General features: G+C 37.7%; 1 protein-coding gene across 1 annotated transcript in view; it reads right to left on the bottom strand.

The window, feature by feature from the left end:
• LOC126974840 (serine/threonine-protein phosphatase 6 regulatory subunit 3) overlaps positions 1-19,718 on the bottom strand; it is a 47,058-nt gene that overhangs the window by 13,864 nt on the left and 13,476 nt on the right. The window contains exons 10-18 of the mRNA XM_050822509.1: positions 18,404-18,531; positions 16,160-16,224; positions 14,281-14,446; positions 12,325-12,357; positions 11,510-11,551; positions 10,027-10,088; positions 6,975-7,054; positions 4,373-4,609; positions 2,511-2,799 (exon numbers count right to left, since the gene is read on the bottom strand). Coding sequence (XP_050678466.1) covers positions 2,511-2,799; positions 4,373-4,609; positions 6,975-7,054; positions 10,027-10,088; positions 11,510-11,551; positions 12,325-12,357; positions 14,281-14,446; positions 16,160-16,224; positions 18,404-18,531 — 1,102 coding nt within the window. The remainder of the gene's footprint in view (positions 1-2,510; positions 2,800-4,372; positions 4,610-6,974; positions 7,055-10,026; positions 10,089-11,509; positions 11,552-12,324; positions 12,358-14,280; positions 14,447-16,159; positions 16,225-18,403; positions 18,532-19,718) is intronic.

The following is a 19,718-nucleotide window of genomic DNA, read 5'->3' as shown; positions in this document are numbered from 1 at the left end:
ATATACCTTGCTATAAAACCAATGCCTGATTATATAGTATATTTTGTAACGAGTAAAGTGAAGTGAGGAGCGGATGTCGGAGCGGTGGCGCTAGTGTAGCGGTGTGAAGTGTGAGGCGAGAAGTGGAGAGACGAGGAGACGGGGTGAAGAGAGGAGAAGAGGTGAGAAGAGGCGTGGCGAAGGGTATATGTTTTGCTCGGCATTAAATTAATTATTCTTCAGTGTAAAAGCGTTGCTAAATAATTACGAATGTATTTTTTATTTGAAAGTTAAAAGTTATAATTATTGTACAATCTGTAATATATATGGAATACTGTTTGTATTTTCCCAGACTGCTTTAAGATTTAAAATCCAAAATTGCGTTGTTGATGTTAATAATCTAAAATGGGTGTCAATTTGGGGCGACCTTAGCCGCTGAATATCAAAGTAATGTGTGTTCTATGTATTATGCAATAAAGTATTAAACACGAAATAATGAAGTTGGAGTTTACCTATTCTACTAATGTTATAAATATTAATTGTTTTCTATGTTACTACTCAACCAATTTGGAATTACACCTAAACTATACTAAAAATAACTCCATACTATTAGGATAATAACTTTTAAATTATTTATTTGGTTCTAATACCGACGACATACAGATCAGTTAACGTGGCCCATTAATACTCCGATGAATTAACTTAACACACTGGGTGCTGACACACACCGTTTGTGGTTTAACGATTATCTGAGTGGTGCGTTGTTAACACAAGCGTTGTGTTGACAAAAAAAATCGAGGCACTTGAGCGCCTGAACACGCCGTGCGTATTGTTTGGGATAGAAAGGTCGTTATTTAGATGTCACTAATTGCTCAATGCGGTTTTTTGCAGTTACACTTATTTGAGATTTTTTAATGTATTAAATTAAAAAATTAAGCGGTAAAATCAGCATTAAAACGTTTGCGATTTATGACTATTGATGGCTATGCAACACAACGCTCTTGCAACACCAGAAGCCCACCTTTTAAGTGTACGCGCTTGTTTTGAAGGTACCCATGTCGTATCTCACTGGAAACACCGCACAAGGGAGCTCATTCCACAGCATAAATGCATTTAATATTAATTCAGACAGTTCGAGTTCATAATTGTTACATAACGAATATATTAAGTGTCTAAATTCATACATTTAGTTTATAATTTCTCTGTTTTATTCTGTGGTCTCTGCTGTTTTGTCTGGTTTTTTGGGATATCACTTTTGACTTTAGTATTTAAGGTATTACAAGAGCCTTCAGTAGAGCTTAGATCCGAAGCAGTACATTATTTAACACGAGGTTTAGACAGGCCCTTTCTAGCTACATGGAAGTATGATATTAACGTGAAGCGATAACTTCAGATCATTTTGTAACAACTTAAAATGCATGCGCTTAATAGGTTTGAGACTTAATTTAGATAATTTTGTTACTCGACTCCACCGGTCACCGTTCGTGTGATGCGCAGGCGCACGCTACGTAACTTTAATATAATATATAATATAATTATAATAAATACTTACAGTGTTATTACAAAAAAATAATTGAATCAAGGCTTAGACACATTTTGTTAAACAGTGACCTAACTATAACAACGTCAGAGACCCAACAATAACGACGACTTAAATGGAGTCTATTATTTTTCTATTACAAAACAGTGTTTAGCTTGTGTTTAACTAAAACGTCGCTAAACACAACATAAGCTCTTCAGAACAGGTACGATTAAAGGAACGGAACGCATTTTTTGCCAGCTGTCATCTTAAAATATGAAACTTAAAACGAATATAATCTATCCGTTAGACACACCTTAGACAAGCTTCGACTCGTGTTTAAATATAAGCAATGTTTAAAGATTGTTGAACGCTAAACAACTGAGAGACATAGATTTGTAATAGAACTTAGATAAAACAAGTGTTCAACACATGTTTAGCTTTTTTGTAATAACAAAATACAATATCTTGCTCAATTGAAGTTCCGACCAAACACTCCTCAACTACATCTACATAAACATTTACACGAACAATATTTACAAGAGACAAGCACCATGTGGCCGCGGCCGCACGACCGATACACAGTCAAACATACTAACTACCAAACAAATGTGGGAGACGTCGCCATATTCTCGCCTAAATACGAATACATACACCAACTGCAATACACGTATAACAAGAATTTATTCAATCGACAGAATTTAATTCGCTGTATCAAATTTTTTTAAATAAAATTATGTACACTTGCTGTAATTAAATGTAGCTAGTCAATAGTGCAGCGCGGGATGGATGGATGGACCAAACATCGAATCACACGTTTTATTTAATGTTAAACAAACGGAATTTAGATTGTATAGTACACAGGATTCTCAGAATGAAACGAAACCCACCGAACTGATACATTCAATACAAATTATCAGATGCGCCACTCGTATGTTGTCGGAACGGTCTCGCTATAAAATTATCTACACATAGGAATGTGAGGTGGGTGCGAGCGGGACGACTAGATCACCTCTCGGCTTCGGGCGAACTTGTGTCCGACTCGGCAGAGCACGAGGCGGCCTCCACCTGCGACTCGGTGATGTTCCCATTGTCATCGGGTATCTTCGGCTCGTTAACAGCACTCGACACAGACTCGGGCGCTCTCGGGTCGCTCGGTTTTTCTTCGGGCGCCTCCGGGTCCGCTCGTATGCTGCTCGCGCCGGCTGGAGTGACGTCAGCGATGACACAAGCGTCTAGGGCCGCTCTGAGCGCCTCCATATTGTCGGCGGCAAGCTGTTCAGCCAACGGGCATTCTGAAACTGAGAAATTCACTGATTATTATGAAAACTTGCCATTTCTTACCAATTATAAGACCGCGCTCATAAAAAGAGCTTTGAATGAATATCAAATATATAAAACATAAAAATTTCGGGTTCGATACAAATGCATGCTGAGAAAGATATGTTCGACTTGGATAATAGACCACTGATGAGTAGGTATCAGTGCTCTATTATCTATTATATTCATCATCATCATCATCAGCCGGAAGACGTCCACTGCTGGACAAAGGCCTCCCCCAAAGATCTCCACAACGATCGGTCCTGCGCTGCCCTTATCCAACGTATTCTTAAGCAGATCGTCGGTGCATCTTGTGGCGGGCCTACCAACACTGCGTCTTCCGGTAAGTGATCGCCATTCGAGGACTTTTCTGCCCCACCGGCCATCTTTCCGTCGAGCTATGTACCTTACCTTGCCTACTGCCAATTTAGTTTCGCAACCATCTGGGCTATGTGAGTGACTTTGGTTCTCCTACGGATCTCCTCATTTCTGATTCTATCTCGCAGGGAAACTCCGAGCATAGCCCTCTCCATTGCCCTGCGATGTAACCATACGTGTTGCGAAATTGAAATGGGAGTGGGCTGGCCATTTCGCCCGCAAACATGGCTCGTGGTGCAAGGCAGTGATAGAATGGAGACCGTGGAGTGAAAAACGCCCGAGAGGAAGACCGCAGATGCCTTGGTAGGACGATATGAAAAGACTGGCGGTAACAAAGTGGTTGGAAACTGCTCAAGACCAGAAAAGATGGCATAAGCTGAAGGATCACCTTGATTTTTTGAGAACGGCTAAAGAAGAAGTAAGTAAATATCCTAAAAAAAGAGGTAGATATCGCTAGCGCACACAAGTTATTGCAAACAAATTCAGACAATTAATGTAATTTCATTGAGTTGGCCAAAAGCAGCGAGCGAAACAACACAGCGTGTTCTTGGCATGACAATAATACCGTCGCGTAGCAACGCTTTGACATAAGGCATTGATCATTTCGACAGCTACGTCATGAAGCGCCCGTTCACAAGCATGACACATGGACCAACTATCGCCTATCTCGACTTTATTTCAGGAAGGGAACGACCGCCGTAATAAGTGGTATTTACCCACAGTGGCACTGACACCATTAGACCAACAAACCGCCAACGACTAAGAAAATCTGTTCTTTTTTAGCTGAATGATGTTCCAAAATTCATACCACATAGTACGTGAAAAAAAAAACAAAAACAAAATATCAAGTACTTAAATAATAATTAAATCGTACTAAAGTAGCAGTATCGTAAGGCACTAAAAAATTATAAGCTTACAAGCTTTTTTTTTCATTTTTTAGTCAAATTAGTGTAATGTCATCGGTCCTCGATAAATCTACAAAGTTTGAACGAAATCTAGCCGTTTAAAGTGGGTAAAAATCAAGCCCAAAGAAGTGGGTTACAAACATACAAACATACAGGTGAAGCTAATATAAATCGTATAAAAAATAAAACATTCACAAATAATAAATACTTTTTCTGTCGGTCGTTATTTTTGTATTCTGCCGCGACCAGCACAATTAAATAAAACACTCACCGGCGGCCGTATCCTCTTCGTCGTGTGCACGCCTATCGACCGCAGTCTTTGTGGGGTGCGGATAAGATGGTTCATCATTACCACCTTCGTCGGAAGCTAGTGGGGTCGCGTAGTCACGCGGCGGTGGAAGCGGTGCATAAGGGTCTACAGGGGCGCAGTCCAGGGCACCAAACTGCGCCCAGCAGTCACCCGCCTCGCCTTCGTCGTCTTCCCACGCGGAAGACCACGTGTTACAACCTGCGGACAGTCACCCAAAATGACGTGAGTATAATATTTCCTTGATCAAGAATTAATAACAGGCCACCGAGCATTGCGAGTACCGCTATATTGCTGGATATTCCAATTCCAGCCCTCAATTGTTTTTGTTACCACGCTTTTTAGCGTATGTTAATTTAAACTTAGCACACTGACAAAATTTGGTGTCAGGTCACGGACTAGTAAAAAAATAAGGACTCCGTGTCACCCTACATAACAGTGTAGCACCAAAACAAGCCGATTAACGTGTAAATACATAATACATACATAAATAATAAAGTTCTTAAGATTTATTTATGTCTGTGTTTTGTTTATAAATATAATGAGTTAATAAAGTGATAAATTAATATATATTATAGAGTAGGCAGATGTAAACTGTTTTTTTTTGTTGTTTACTTAAAAATACATAAAAGGGCCTCCATCTCCTCATAGTTTTTGGTCATTATCCAAAAATTATGAGGATTGTGTTAACTAGATAGTTACAAATACAAATTTTGATGTTAATAATTGTGTTATCAAATTACATAACTAAGATAAATCAGGATTCAAAATTTTTCCGTTAAACTATACATTTCTAAGTGTGGTTTACTACTATATTGTTTTTAACGCAATTGAGCGAGTAGTGGCAACATTTATTTTCATCCTACAGTAACAATCAGCATTTGATATGTTTGTGTCATTAGTAGAGGTGTTCGCAACGGCTATATATTCAAATCACGTTATAACGATACGCTACTTTTAAAACGCCTATTATTTTTTACGCTATAATATATTAGTTCACTTCGTTATGACTTATGACGCGTTTGATTATCGTGGCTATTCGTTTCAGAATGTTGATGAATCGTGCGCTGTTAAATATTATTCTATACATTATTGTTGTGTGAGCTTTTAAAAGTGCCTACTAATTATGTACTTAATAAAATAATTGAACTTTCCTTCGTACATTTTATTCATGTTTAGGACTGTCTCACTGAAATTATGATTTATAATAAGATATAATTATCTATTATTTTATTTAAGCCAAACTAAATTTAGGCACAACTGTTATAAAACTTTTTAAACTATTCTATAAAACAAAACTTTCAATTCAAAATCATTCACAAATGCACGATGGTCAATAATCAATATTCAATCAATCGCAAGCGCCATAAGGCGCGTATATAAATCCGATCTGATTTAATATTTATTCAAACAAACAAAATAATCTAACGCGTTGTATAGCCGAACAAAATATATTCCTTTACCTATTATATTTCCAATGACAACTGGACTTTTATTTGAATAAAGTTCTTATGCAGTCCTATTAGAACACAGATTTGATATGTACTAAACAAAAAATAATCTAACGCGTTGCATAGCCAAACAAAATATATTCATTTGCCTAATATATTTCCAACTACAACTGGACTTTTATTTGAATATAAACTTTATGCAGTCCTCTTAGAGCATAATTTGGCGGGTGACAAAAATAGCGTATTGCATGAATTATAAACGACATTCATTTGAATTTAGTTCTTATGCACTTCTGTTACAGCATAATTTGGCAGGTAACAAAAATCACGTATCACGCAAATATTAAATAACGCTTGCTAGCTTTAATAAATAATAGGTGATATGATTATAAACATATATAAGATTATTTTATCAGCTATCTAATATAACAAACACCTCTAGTCATTAGTGAGTCATCCAGCACAAAGTATCGAAAATGAAAAACTGAGAAATAAACCATATAGTTTATGGATGTAATTCAAATCAAATATTTTAATTGAAAATACGATGTGACATCACTTATTGAAAATCAATAAATTCCACCCATTCCAAAACATATGTCTCAGACCTGAGAAGAATGGGCGCAACAAACTCATCGGGCTTTTTTTTTTCATCAAAAAATATGTTTACAAAGTAATATTGTACAATTAAACTTATTATTTAATAGGCAGAGGGCGATCGCTCCATTCCCATTAAGTCATATATGTTATAGTAACCTTTACCACACAAACGTTATTTAACAATTCTTTTGAATAGCGTAATACTTTTGTTTTGAACATTTTCTGGCATCTTGTTGTAAAAGTCATTTCATGGGACGAGGGTATAAAAGAGCGGCTTCCGGCTCATTTGGTTCAGTCTCGTGGCAGATTTTGGCGAGACAACACGTCCTGAGGATGCCTCGTGTAGAGGCGAAGCATTTGTCGAATTGTTTTTGAAACAAATATTGGCGGAATTAACACTAAAGAAAACTTAAATCATTTGTATATTCCTCTTCAGTTTCTGTCGTTAAACAACATTTATTTCGACTTCTAGTACTTGCTCATGGTTACATATAATATATGATATATAATAATACCTGCTCCCCCGTGCTCGTCCCCAGCCTGCGCTCGTTCCTCCACCTCTTGGAAGTAGCCATCGAACTGCTCTCCCCAGCCACTGCAACACACAAGTCGGACTCGTCAACAACATATTAAGATAACCCGAACCAATTCGTTTTCCAATTCAATTTGGATAACCAAATAGAAATTCCAGTTAGCCTCTGTAGGGGCTAATGCTTTTACCTTCTATACATCGTTATATATATATTTCTTGTGTGCGTGTGTATGTCACTGAACTCCTCCTAGACGGCTGGACCGATTTTGATGAAATTATTTGTGTGAGTTCAAGGGGATTCAAGGATGGTTTAGATTCACAATTCAACTACCTCCTAAACGGCTGGACCGATTTTAATGATTTTTTTGTTTGTTTCAGTGAATTTGAGATTGGTTTAGATTCTCAATTCCGTTCATATAATATAATTTTCCTGCTCATGTGTATGTTAATGAACTCCTAACGGCTAGACCGATTTTTCAAATTTAAGACGTGTGTACAGGACAACGTCTGTTGGGTCCACTAGTTTGGTATAAAATAATAAATGATAAAGTGGAACGACGAGTTATCCTACTAATATTATAAATGTGAAAGTTTGTATGTCTGGACGTATGTTTGAACTTCTTTAACGCAAACACTACTGAATGGATTTTGATGAAACTTTGCAATAATATAGCTTACACGCTAGAATAAAATATAGGCTATAATTTATAAAAATATTGTGTGAATTATCTATACAAGAGTGTCTGTTTGTAATATTGAAATAACCGTTTTTTTACTAAATGTATATTATGAATACATATACGGTACATACACCAAAATAACATTTTTTACAATTTTTGTCTGTCGGTCTGTCTGTCTGTTTGTTCCGGCTAATCCGGCGACTTTTATTGGCAGGTATCTGATGTAATAAGGAGTAACTTAGGCTACGTTTATTTTATAAAAATAAAGCAATATCCAAGAAACGGTCTAACTCTAAAAAAAAAATTATATGGCAAAACAACGTTTGCCGGATCAGTTAGTGTAAAATAAAACGGTTCTTATTGAGTGATGCATGATAAATAACTTTATTTCATTAGGAAAATTAAATACACGTGTTTATGATTCGCTGCAAATGACAATGAAAATACTTACAACAATATTATGTACGGTTTACAACTCATACAGCCTCCGCCTACCTTTTATTCCACATATTTTTACGTGCGGAATCGCATAGAATTTTATAAAAATTACACTTCTGAAGACCGTTTTGTTGTTTCCGGATCGGAATACCTCATACTTTTTTTCCGAACGGACAAAATACGTTATGTGAGATGCAAGCATTCGGAAATCTGAATACAGAACACAAAATCAAAAATTCACCCGCACTGAGAGGTTCTCAGGGGTTATCTTTGCCCTCCTTAAGGTAAATAAAAGTAAAAGGGATCTTGGTCTGAAAGAAAGATATGGAAGAGGAGATAAGGACAGTGTGTTCTCTACATAATGTATGCGTTGGAAGACCACGACAATGTCAAACCTACTTAGTTTAAAGGAAATACATAAATAGGTAGCTATCATGAATGGTAATTTCATTATAATAATTATTGTCACTTAAAATTAGATTTAGTTCTGCTAGAAAAAGCGGATTATTGGCTTGGGGACTGTGGGGTTGAATTGTGTTCATCTAGCTTAAGTTAATGTTTTTAGTTTTATATAAAATCTAGAACACATTTAAAAGCATGCTGTGTTCACTTCCAGAAAGGAGGCGCTCGCTCCAACATGTTAACGTATTTTTCTGTTTTATACAATATTAAGAGTGTTTAGTGAACCTAATAAAAAAAAAGATTGTTTCAGCGTCTTTAGGAAGCTTAAAAAGTTCAAATTTGAATCGAAATGACCTTTAATATGCTTTCCTTTATTTATGTTTCTCCATTTTAAAAATATCCTATACTAGCTGACCCGGCAAACATTGATTTGCCATATAAATTATTTTTAGTGTTTGACTGTTTTTTCTCAGACTTACTTACTTAAAGCCGACAACCACGATCACGACAAAGTCTTTTAATTTTTCGGGTTAATATAATATAGCATAAGACATTCACAAAAAATGTGGCACTCTATGTGTAAGGAATTTTTTAAAATCGTTTCGGTAGATCCAGAGATTAAAAAGAGAGAATGTATTTTATTTGTTCATCAACATTTCAATGTTTTTAAATTATTTTGCTATTCGGAATGGAACATTATAGTTTTAAAAATTATGGCCTATGTGTTATTCTGGTGTGTAAGCTATATTTGGTTGCGTGGAATATATGTATTTATATTATATATATTTATTTCCTATTATCCTACTCCTCCTTCAGTATCCTCTTTACCGCTTCTATATTCCATTTACTTAAGGCAGCGTACAAGGCCACAGAGATGGCGCTAGTCGTTCGCAAAAGCCTTCAAATCCGTTAATTACGCGAGGTGAATCGAAGGAGGATCATTATTGCCTTCGAAGTGCCGCTGAGCGATACCACTGCGCCGCCGCACGCATTATATTGAGATTCGCGCAATCACCGCACTAACTTTATAAAATAATTAAATACCTGTGTATGTGTCAAGTTTTAGTCATAGTGTTACCTACTTGGAGATCAGCTGGAGACAGAACGAGCTCATCAAACAAGGTAGGTACGTTGCCTTCCTTCCGCCATATTACAATATAATCCTTATTTAAGTATATACTTATTTCCTACCTTCTTAATTTGAACCAGCGCATACAGTCCACAAAATTCCGCAACACCTTTTTTTTTCTGGTCCTGAATCGACCCGGATTGTTACTTAATTGTAAAGTTTCATCAAAATCCACTCAGTAGTTTTTGCTTTAAAGGAGTACAAACATACATCCAGACATACAAACTTTCACATTTATAATATTAGTGGGATATGTGATGGGTGACAAGAAAGCTCGTACGTGTGTCACTATCCTTACTGGCTGGTCTACTGTGCAGAGGCCGCCGCACGTACGTGCGATTCCGATAGAGATAGACAGACAGACAGACAGGCCTGCTGATACTCACACGTCTGGATCGTCGCAGCGCTCGGCAGCGAGCTCCAGGAAGTTGTTGCGAGCGGACACCATCTGGAAATAAATGGTTCATGTAACCATTTACAACAGAAATATGGAAGGCAACATACAAACATGTACAACATAGTATGATATTGTTGATATTTCAAAGTTAGCTTTATATGTGGCAAAACTCTTCTCGAAGAAATTAACGTATGTTTCTCGAACGGTACGGACAACATTTAAAACTGTTGTTCGTCAAAGTATTCACTAATAGAATAGTAACTTTTTTTGGAGGTAGATTTTTAAAAGAGCTTATGAGTTTTAAATGACCTTAGGTAAGGACCTGATCTGATATTGGTATAAAAAATGTTTTTTTTTAAAGTGATCACCCTCATTTCTCACGTGAACCTCGCATATGAACGATGCGGCACTCGCTCGTTCCGTGCGAGAGAGCGTGTGAGTTCGCACAAAACGCGAAATGTCTCGGGTTGTGGTCGCGCAGCGTTCATTTTTGTTTCAATATAATTTGTGTAATTATTCCCAGAAAGTTATCACTTTAAAAAAAAAATAACAAATTGATCATTTACAATAAAGGCTACACACGACAGCATTCTATAACAAAATAGTTCATATTCCTACGATGGACGGAAACGTTAACTGAGTGAGTGGTCGCCGGTCGCGGGCCCCACCTCCTGGTGTGGTGCATGTCATTATTATATAATGTGAAATGATTCAGTTCATTCATTGCGACTATAACTTAATAACCTAACCTAACCTAAATTTTATTTGTGTATTAATCCTAGAAGTGAGGGTTATCACTTTAAAAACATAACATATTGTTCACTAGAGGTAAGACAAATCTATCCTTCTACGCTTACTTACATTTCAATAACCTATCGGCATAAAACATTGAAGTATACTATATTGGACATAACTATGGATAGATAAGATCTTATCATTAAACGGTGACAGCCAGAGAGCCTACATTTCATGCCCGTTTCGTCATAATGACGTCTTAATATAAACACACAGGATGTTTCAAAAAACGTAGTGACAGATAGTCTATCAACGTTTGATTCTGACATAATAGTTTCTGAAATATAAAAAATAAGTATTTAATGGGATGGAAATAAAATGCTCTTTTCAAACTTGTTGACTACGGAGAAGATGAAACTGAGTGATAGTACTTAATATCATATTACACAATGAAGGATTTTGTTTCCAACCCATTAAATACTTATTTTTTATATTTCAGAAACTACTACGTTAGTTATAAATTAAATTAATTCATCTCTAAATAACACGCACAATTAAATGAAGAGATAGTCATAAAAACCAACAATTCGTTTTTTTCCACCTGTATGTAGCTTGGCTTCATACGTTTGTCATCGGCATGAAATGTACGCTCCCTGGTGACAGCAATGTATCCGTAACTAGAGATACGTTATTGAAAACGGCCGTAAACCAACAGCATAACAACAAGCGGTACCGACCTCGTAGCTGTCCGGAGTGGCTCCGCCCGCGGGCTCGTCCGCCTGGAATGTGATATTTTTTAAACTTATTGCTGTCCCAAAAAAATAACAATGTAAAAAAAAATTCAAATTGTCTAAATAAAAAAACGTATTTTACAGCCGACAACGACACAAAATTAGTTTTTGTTATATTTATAAATGTCACCTCACTACGGTTGCGTCCCAACTCTATAGCCTCTACATTGTCTCTGTCTAACGGTCAAGGTGTCAGAGAACAGAGTTCATTGGTCTCTTGTATATTACTTATACTAATTATTAGTCAATTACTGAATATAAAATAGTCTCAATATTATTAAACAAATATTTCATTAATACAGTTGCTTACTTGTTTTTGGAGTTTAATGCAAATTATGGGAAAATTTATTGAATTAGGCGTTACTTTGCGGAAATCCATAATTATACAAATGATTTAAGTTTTCTTTAGTGTTAATTACGCCAATATTTGTTTTTGAAACAATTCGACACGTGTTTCGCCTCTACACGAGGCATCCTCAGGACGTGTTGTCTCGCAAAAATCTGGCGCGAGACTAGACGAGTCACAAATATTGGCGGAATTAACACTAAAGAAAACATAAATCATTTGTGCAAATTATGGGGTTCATTTTCTTTTAGTGTACTTAAAGTCATTTCATAAAAACATCTGTAAGCGGGCGCGGTGGTTACCGCCCACAAGGGGCGCCACGCCCTCCTTGTCGTTAGTTCCACCGTGATGTTTGCGCATAAAAGTTTGTACGGAAGTATAAAAAGTGTATGATATACGAAGACAAATAACTTACATCATAAACTGAGCCTCTAGGATACTGCCCACCCTGGAAGAACACACACACATGTTTAGTTCACGCACAGCTGTCATGTTGCCGCAAATATAACTGCTATCAGCTTAAAGAGAGCAGATAATACTGTCCAACATAGGAGGAATAGGAGGACAAACGAGCGCACGGGTCACCTATTGTTAAGTGATCACCGCAACCAACAATCTCTTGCAACACCAGAGGAATCACAACAGCGTTGCCGGCCTTTAAGGAAGGTGTACGCGCTTTTTTTGAAGGTACCCATGTCGTATCGTCCCGGAAATACAACGTCCCGCACAAGGAAGTTCATTCCACAGCGTTGTAGTACGTGAAAGAAAGCTCCTTGGAAACCGCACTGTGGAGGACCGCCACACATCCAGATGGTGGGGATGATATCCTAACTTGTGGCGTGTCGTGCGAAGGTGGAATTTGGCGGCAGGAATCAGGTTAAACAGCTCTTCGGAACACTCTCCGTGATAAATGCGGTAGAAGACACACAATGAAGCGACGTCTCTGGGCAACGCCAAGTGATCCAGCCGTTCGCAGAGCACTGGGTCCCCGACAATTCGAGCTGCTTTTTCATAAAAAGCAATAAAGAATAAACTATATTAGTTATTTATGCAACTGTTGTGTAATAAGGGTTATTAAAACACAAGGCGAAGCAGAGTGTGATAATAGTATCACATAAGTGTTTTAATACTTAGTTATCAACAGTTGCATACAAGACTTTATCTACACCCATAATATGAATCCTCTAAAAGATTCTGAAACAGTTAGCTTACTGCTAACATTAAAGCAGCCAGTCCTAGTAGTAACCTAATATCATCCATTACTGATTATATGCAAATAAACTAAGTATTAATTAAACTAATATTTTAGTAATAATTTACATTACAGCGTTTAAAATATCTGGCGGTGTGCTGTCAAAACTTGAATCGCTCATTTTTTGTAAACAAAACAATAAAAATATCGAAGAAAAACGGCGGGGATTCAAATAACCTATTTTTTTTACGGCGCGCGACGTTCTGGTAGCGTGGAACGCGCGTAAACGAAAATGTTATTTTTTTTTAAATTCATACAGATACCACGCATTGAGCAATGAGAATGTGGCTATCTGTTGAAACTCTTTCCGCATGAAAAAGATCGAAAAAAACAAGGCGTGTTGTTATGAAATTCAGTACAACATTACAACACTCGTTTGGATGATGTAAATGGTTATTAAGACATTGGGTGTTTTTATGTTGGCAGTAAGCTGTTTCAGAATCTTTAATAGAGGATTTAAAGCATGGATGTAGATAAAAATATAAATGATTTTGAGCTTGAATTCATTGTTTGCTTAAGGATGCTTCGTGAACATGATGGTCGTGATTACTGTCATAATTAGTATTGCAATCAACAAATACAATGATTTATTAACTATAACAAACAGGTCGACCTGGCACCACAAGTAGCACTCATGTGGACCAGCCATCGTTCCTTTCGCACATATTTGAGGGTAGGAGACGACCCGACACACGACGGCATGTTTTGGTCTGCGACTACTATTTATTTATTTTTAATTTATTATCAGTTCAAAATATTGTGATTTACGAACAGTCACAATAGTTTGTAAATTTCATGTAATTTTTCTTCATTCAATACTTTTTTTTATGAAAATAAGGGACGAGACGAGCAAAACGATCAGCTGATGGTAATTAATACGCACTGCCCATTACAATGTAGTGCCGCTCAGGATCCTTGAAAAACCCAAAAATACTGAGAGCGGCACTACAACTGCGCTCGTCACCTTGAGACATAAGTTGTCAAGTCTCATTTGCCCAGTAATTTCACTAGCTACGGCGCCCTTCAGACCGAAACACAGTAATGCTTACACATTACTGCTTCACGGCAGAAATAGGCATCGTGGTGGTCAATAATCAAATAGTCTCATCTCCCGCTCACCAGGGGCCGGTACATTTGCTCCAGCAATGGCGCCAGCTTCATCTGGTAGAAGGTCTCTCGCTCTCCGGCCGCCACGCTCGAGGAGTCCTGCTCCAGGTCGAAGTCTCTGGCCAGCAGACGAAGCAGCCCCACCACGTGGCCCATGTAGCCGGCGCGTTGCGGGCACCTGCGGCCGACCAACAAACAGTAGCTCACAATCTCCCTTCCAATATATCGAAAAGATTTTTATTGAGGAAAATAAGGGACGAGACTAGCAGGGCGTTCAGCTGATGGTAATTGATACGGCCTGCCCATTACAATGCAGTGCCGCTCAGGATTTTTGAAAAACCCAAAAATTTTGAGCGGCACTACAATTGCGCTCGTCACCTTGAGACATAAGATGTAAAGTCTCATTTGCCCAGTAATTTCACTAGCTACGGCGCCCTTCACATTTAGATTTGAAATTTTTGACATTCAACAATTAACAAACACCAAACCAATGACGTATATTCAAATTCAAATTTCTTTATTGGTACCAAAAGTATTAGGTACTTGATATAATTGGTTGGAACCTTCTTTTTGGTGACAAAACCTGTGTCAGAACATCCCGCTCTACCATATTTTTAATCATTAAGTAGGTACCTACTGAACACTAATAAGTTGTGGGTCTATGTGTGTGTGACGAAGTGTGTGTTTATGTGTATGTGAATATGTGATATATTTTACACTTATTATGATTCGGATATATATTTATGTATTTATTAGCAATGTTGTAAAGTAAATTATGATGCTAACGAACAAACAAACACATTATAGCGACACAAAACTGAAAACAAAATTTTATGAACGATGCGGGACTCGAACCTGTGACCTCTCGCGTTCCTTATAGCAACTTATCGGTTCGAATCCCGGTAGATGCAAATATTTGTATGATGAATATGGATAGATTTTAGCCCACGCTGACCAAGTGTCGAGCACAGCTCGTACATTAGGGGGCGTTCATAAATTACGTGAGATGTTTAAGGGGGGGAGGGGGGGGGAGTCAAATCTCATCTAATCTTACGTTGGAGAGACTGGGGCTCTCGGCAAATATCACGCAATTTTTTTTCTGATTGAAACAAAAAAATATTATACTATTTTAAAAGAAAATAATTTCATTCATACTACGACGTTATACATCTACTAACTGTCAAACCACCATATTTGTTTTATACTAAATAGCTCAATTTAATCTGAATTTACGGTACAGTGTAGCCCGTCCTTTGTTTTTGCGCCATTGTCAGCCAAACGCGCGACTGGATGAACGAGAGCGTGCGAGCTGAGTGGCAGCGACACACGGACTGGTTAAAACCTGCTTTGTTTATTCTTGTAAATGTTTTACTCGACTCAGTGCATGCTCTTACTAATTTAAAATGAGTTATCTAAACTAGTTGTAAATAGAAGCACGAAGCAATTTTTTTTTCTTTTTACAATAACAATCCAACGCGTTTACGTAAGAAACTCACATTTTGAAAATTCTCACGTGAGATTGGGTGATGGGGGAGGGGATTGAATAAAATCTCACGACATCTCACCAGGGGGGAGGGAGGGACAGAAAGTTCAAAAAAACACCTCACGTAATTTATGGACGCCCCCTTACATATGTCAGAGTTAAGTTTTGTACAATTCGATGGTTTCACAGATACAGAATACACCGAATTCGTATCAGAGTGCCAAGTGTGAGATTTTTTACGAGAGCGCTATGATGTTTTACTGTACTGTCACTAGATGGCGCTCTTTCAAAGCTATACAAATCGTAGTTAACTTTTACGCGATCGAATAGGTAAAAAATCTCACACTTGGCACCCAGTATCTTACTGCGGCCGCTTCCGATTAAACAGCGGACACCGGCGACACTTACTGCAAGCTGTCGTTCCGTTCGAAGGCGTCAATCAGACGCTTTTCCAGCTGGTATTCACCGTTCAACTGTCAACAAAGAAAAAACGACGTTAACAGATTGAGTGGTGAAGTACATTGTAAGATCACTTCAATTACCTTGCGTTTCGAGCAGTTCCATTTACAGAAACACATAAAGAATATCTGCAAGGTACACACCGACGCGGTGGTAAATATATATATACTCACCTACTTGTAGTGCCGAGATACTCAGTGTCAATGCAGGGACGTGCATCGGTTTTCTAGCAAGGTAGGCACTGTAGATACAAGTATCTAGTAGGTATTGCACGCATATTACTCTCGGCATGTCAATGGAGTTGTTCCAGAGTATATACTTCCCAGATGGGCTCTGGGCCACGACCTCGTACGAAAACTGTTCAAAAAATTGATGTATCGAGACCGCTTTTTTATTCGGTAGCTTCATAATTCGTTAAAACTGCTTTTATTTTTTATCACAATAGTCTAGTACGCGTAGTATTTTGTGAAAGCTAGCGGATGTATAGATACAGATTCTACAAATTAGTTATACATTTGCACAGATGAAGACATGTTCTCTTTAATGTACGCTGTGCTCACATAAAGGGAGCTACAATAAAGTGCGACTCAAGGTGTGTTGTTTGACAATATTTGTCGTGTTACCGTCCCGGTCGAGATGAACTCGGAAAATACTTGTATAAGTATGACCCAAACCAAAATAGAATAGATAACAGAAAATGATATTAAATCCTACTGATATACTTTCAGCACCTCTCAATAATTACATTATATTGTTGCACTAAGCGAGCATTAGTCACTGTTCTATTTTCCTAATTGAGGTAATGGCTGGGCGAGAGTCTGCCGAGATGAGGGTCGATCTGGCCGCTGTTGTATTGTTGTTCTCATGCTTTCCAACGCATTTTCAGGATAAACACGTACTATTAATAAGTGTTAAATTAATGTGTAAATATATAATAATAATGCTCGGAGATCCGTAGGAGAACCAAAGTTACCGACATAGTACAAATGATTGCGAAACTGGAGTGGCAGTGGGCAGGGCACACAGTTCGATGGACAGATGGCTGTTGGAGCAGTAAAGTCCTCGAATGGCGACCACGTACCGGAAGACGCAGAGTTGGTAGGCCCCCCACAAGATGGACCGGCGATCTGATTAATATTGTCGGAATACGTTGGATGAGGGCAGCGCAGGACCGATCGTCGTGGAAATCTTTGGGGTAGGCCTTTGTCCAAAAGTGGACAGCAGTCTTCCGGCTGATGATGATGATATAATAATATTCACTCGAAGGTGAGCGATTTCCGCGGCTGATTTATTCAAAGATATTAATAGTGTGTTGACAGCGGTTAAGAATCGAGTTGAGGATATCGTCAATGTTTAATGGTTAGTTTGTTGGTGCGTGTGTGTGTGCGGGTGTGTACGTACGAGGGCCAGGTGGCGCTCAGTCTTCATGACAAACACTTATTATTAATAAGCGTTAAATAAATGTGTATATATTTTAATCAAAAATATTCACTCGAAGGTGTGCGCCGAAGTATCACCGCGGCCAGGGGCGTGCATATCATATAGGCATTTAGGCAGTGTCTACCTCGTTAAGAACCTAAATAAATATAGCACTTGTATTAAATTTAATTTAGTTTTATTTTCTTCCGTTATTTTATTACCAAACTTCTATTGAACACCCACTCATATGTTTAATGGTTAGTTTTATGGAATTATTAGAATCTATATATCTAAGCGTACCGGACTACAGAACCCGTCACACTGCCATGTTTCACGTCCCTCAAGTAGCTACAAATTATGCCCAGAACAATATTTTAAAACGTATAACATACTTATATAATACCGAGTACGCAGGTACTGACATTTTTGCGACGTCTAAGCAACGCTTTTTACACGAAATCTCAATACTTAAAACACACGAAAATAAAATTGTATAACATAAACACGAAAACACTCAATCAACTACACCCTCACTCACCTACACTAATACACACACACACCTCTTAAATAATATTATTATTAACGTATGTAATAATATTAGCATAAAATAACAGATGTATACCTATTAAGTTTTGTAACTATTATTCTTAATCCTAAATTGGCATATTTGTAAAATTATTTAGTCTATTGTAATGGTATATAAAGCTGTTGGATTATTAGTAAATAAATAACTAAAAAAATAGTTTGTTGTTGCGTATGTGTGTATGTACGTACCAGAGCTCGGTGGCGCGGCCAGTGGGTGCTATTGTATTGTCCGTTGAACAGCATGGAGTACACGTGTGCGTGCAAGAAGTTGTTGTCGGGGAACTCGAAGAACATGTCGAGCAGGACGCCGCATGTGCCTGCACACAACCTGAGTTATATCTCATGCTGTCTGCACGCCAGAAATCACGTCAAAAAACGTGTGCTCATAAAAGGCATAAATAGCATTTATTTTTCTCAAAATTGTTTTTTTTTATGGCATAGGAGGACAAACGAGCGAACGGGTCACCTGGTGTTAAGTGATCACCGCCGCCCACATTCTGTTGCAACACCAGAGGAATCACAAGAGCGTTGCCGGCCTTTAAGGAAGGTGTACGCGCTTTTTTTGAAGGTACCCATGTCGTATCGTCCCGGAAACACCACAGCTTAGTAGTACGAGGGAGAAAGCTCCTTGAAAACCGCACAGTGGAGGACCGCCGACAAGGAATCGGCTCCTTTAGAATTATTTTTGATGTAATTTCTAATATACTAGATACTACTACCGCTTCGGAAACAAATGGCGCTCTGAGAGAGAAAGCGGCGCAAGAAACCCTCCCAGCGTTCTTTTTTTTTGCGCTCTTTTCAATAAAAATATACAATATTGTACAGTCATTTCTATCGCTACAAAACAATTATAATCTAGTCCCAGGCTGTCCTTTATCTATCATTTAGATATTTAGCTGTGGAGTAGTAGGATTTACGACAAAGCCCTTTTTGTAATAAAACACTTAAATTTAAATATTACTCTCTAAATGTTACTTCTTCACAGCACGGAATTAGTTATACAAAAAGATTACAAGCGAGTTGGTCGCCTGATGACAAGTCAGTAAAGTACAATATGAATATGATAAGTAATTTACTTTTCACCTCTCCAGCACGAAAAGGCCGCTATTGCTACGTAAAATCTCAGAATCTCAGTTCTCTCGAACCCCGCGTGACCATACAAAAATACAAATTAACAATGCGATCCGGTGCGTTCCGAAACTCATTTTATATTATCTCACTGTCACAAAAATTTATACGTTACTTATCGAAATTTAGACATAAATTTTACTATTGCCTTTTTAAAGACTTAATATTTAAAATAAATACTAGTAAACATTGTTAAATATTATCTTAATTGTTTCTCTTACGTGAAAAGTTGTATGTTTCGCACCATACCTCAGTAGTCTATACTAGAATCACTCGCCTAGACTACTTCGCCAATTCATGATTTAAAGTTAGCACTCGCAGCAAAAAATAACTTTGCTCACTTGTTGAACAAATAACTATTGTACGTCGGTACTTT

The sequence above is a fragment of the Leptidea sinapis genome, chromosome 34 (assembly GCF_905404315.1).
Source record: "Leptidea sinapis chromosome 34, ilLepSina1.1, whole genome shotgun sequence".
Classification (NCBI taxonomy): Eukaryota; Metazoa; Arthropoda; class Insecta; order Lepidoptera; family Pieridae; genus Leptidea; species Leptidea sinapis.
This window is presented reverse-complemented; position numbering and strand designations above follow the sequence as displayed.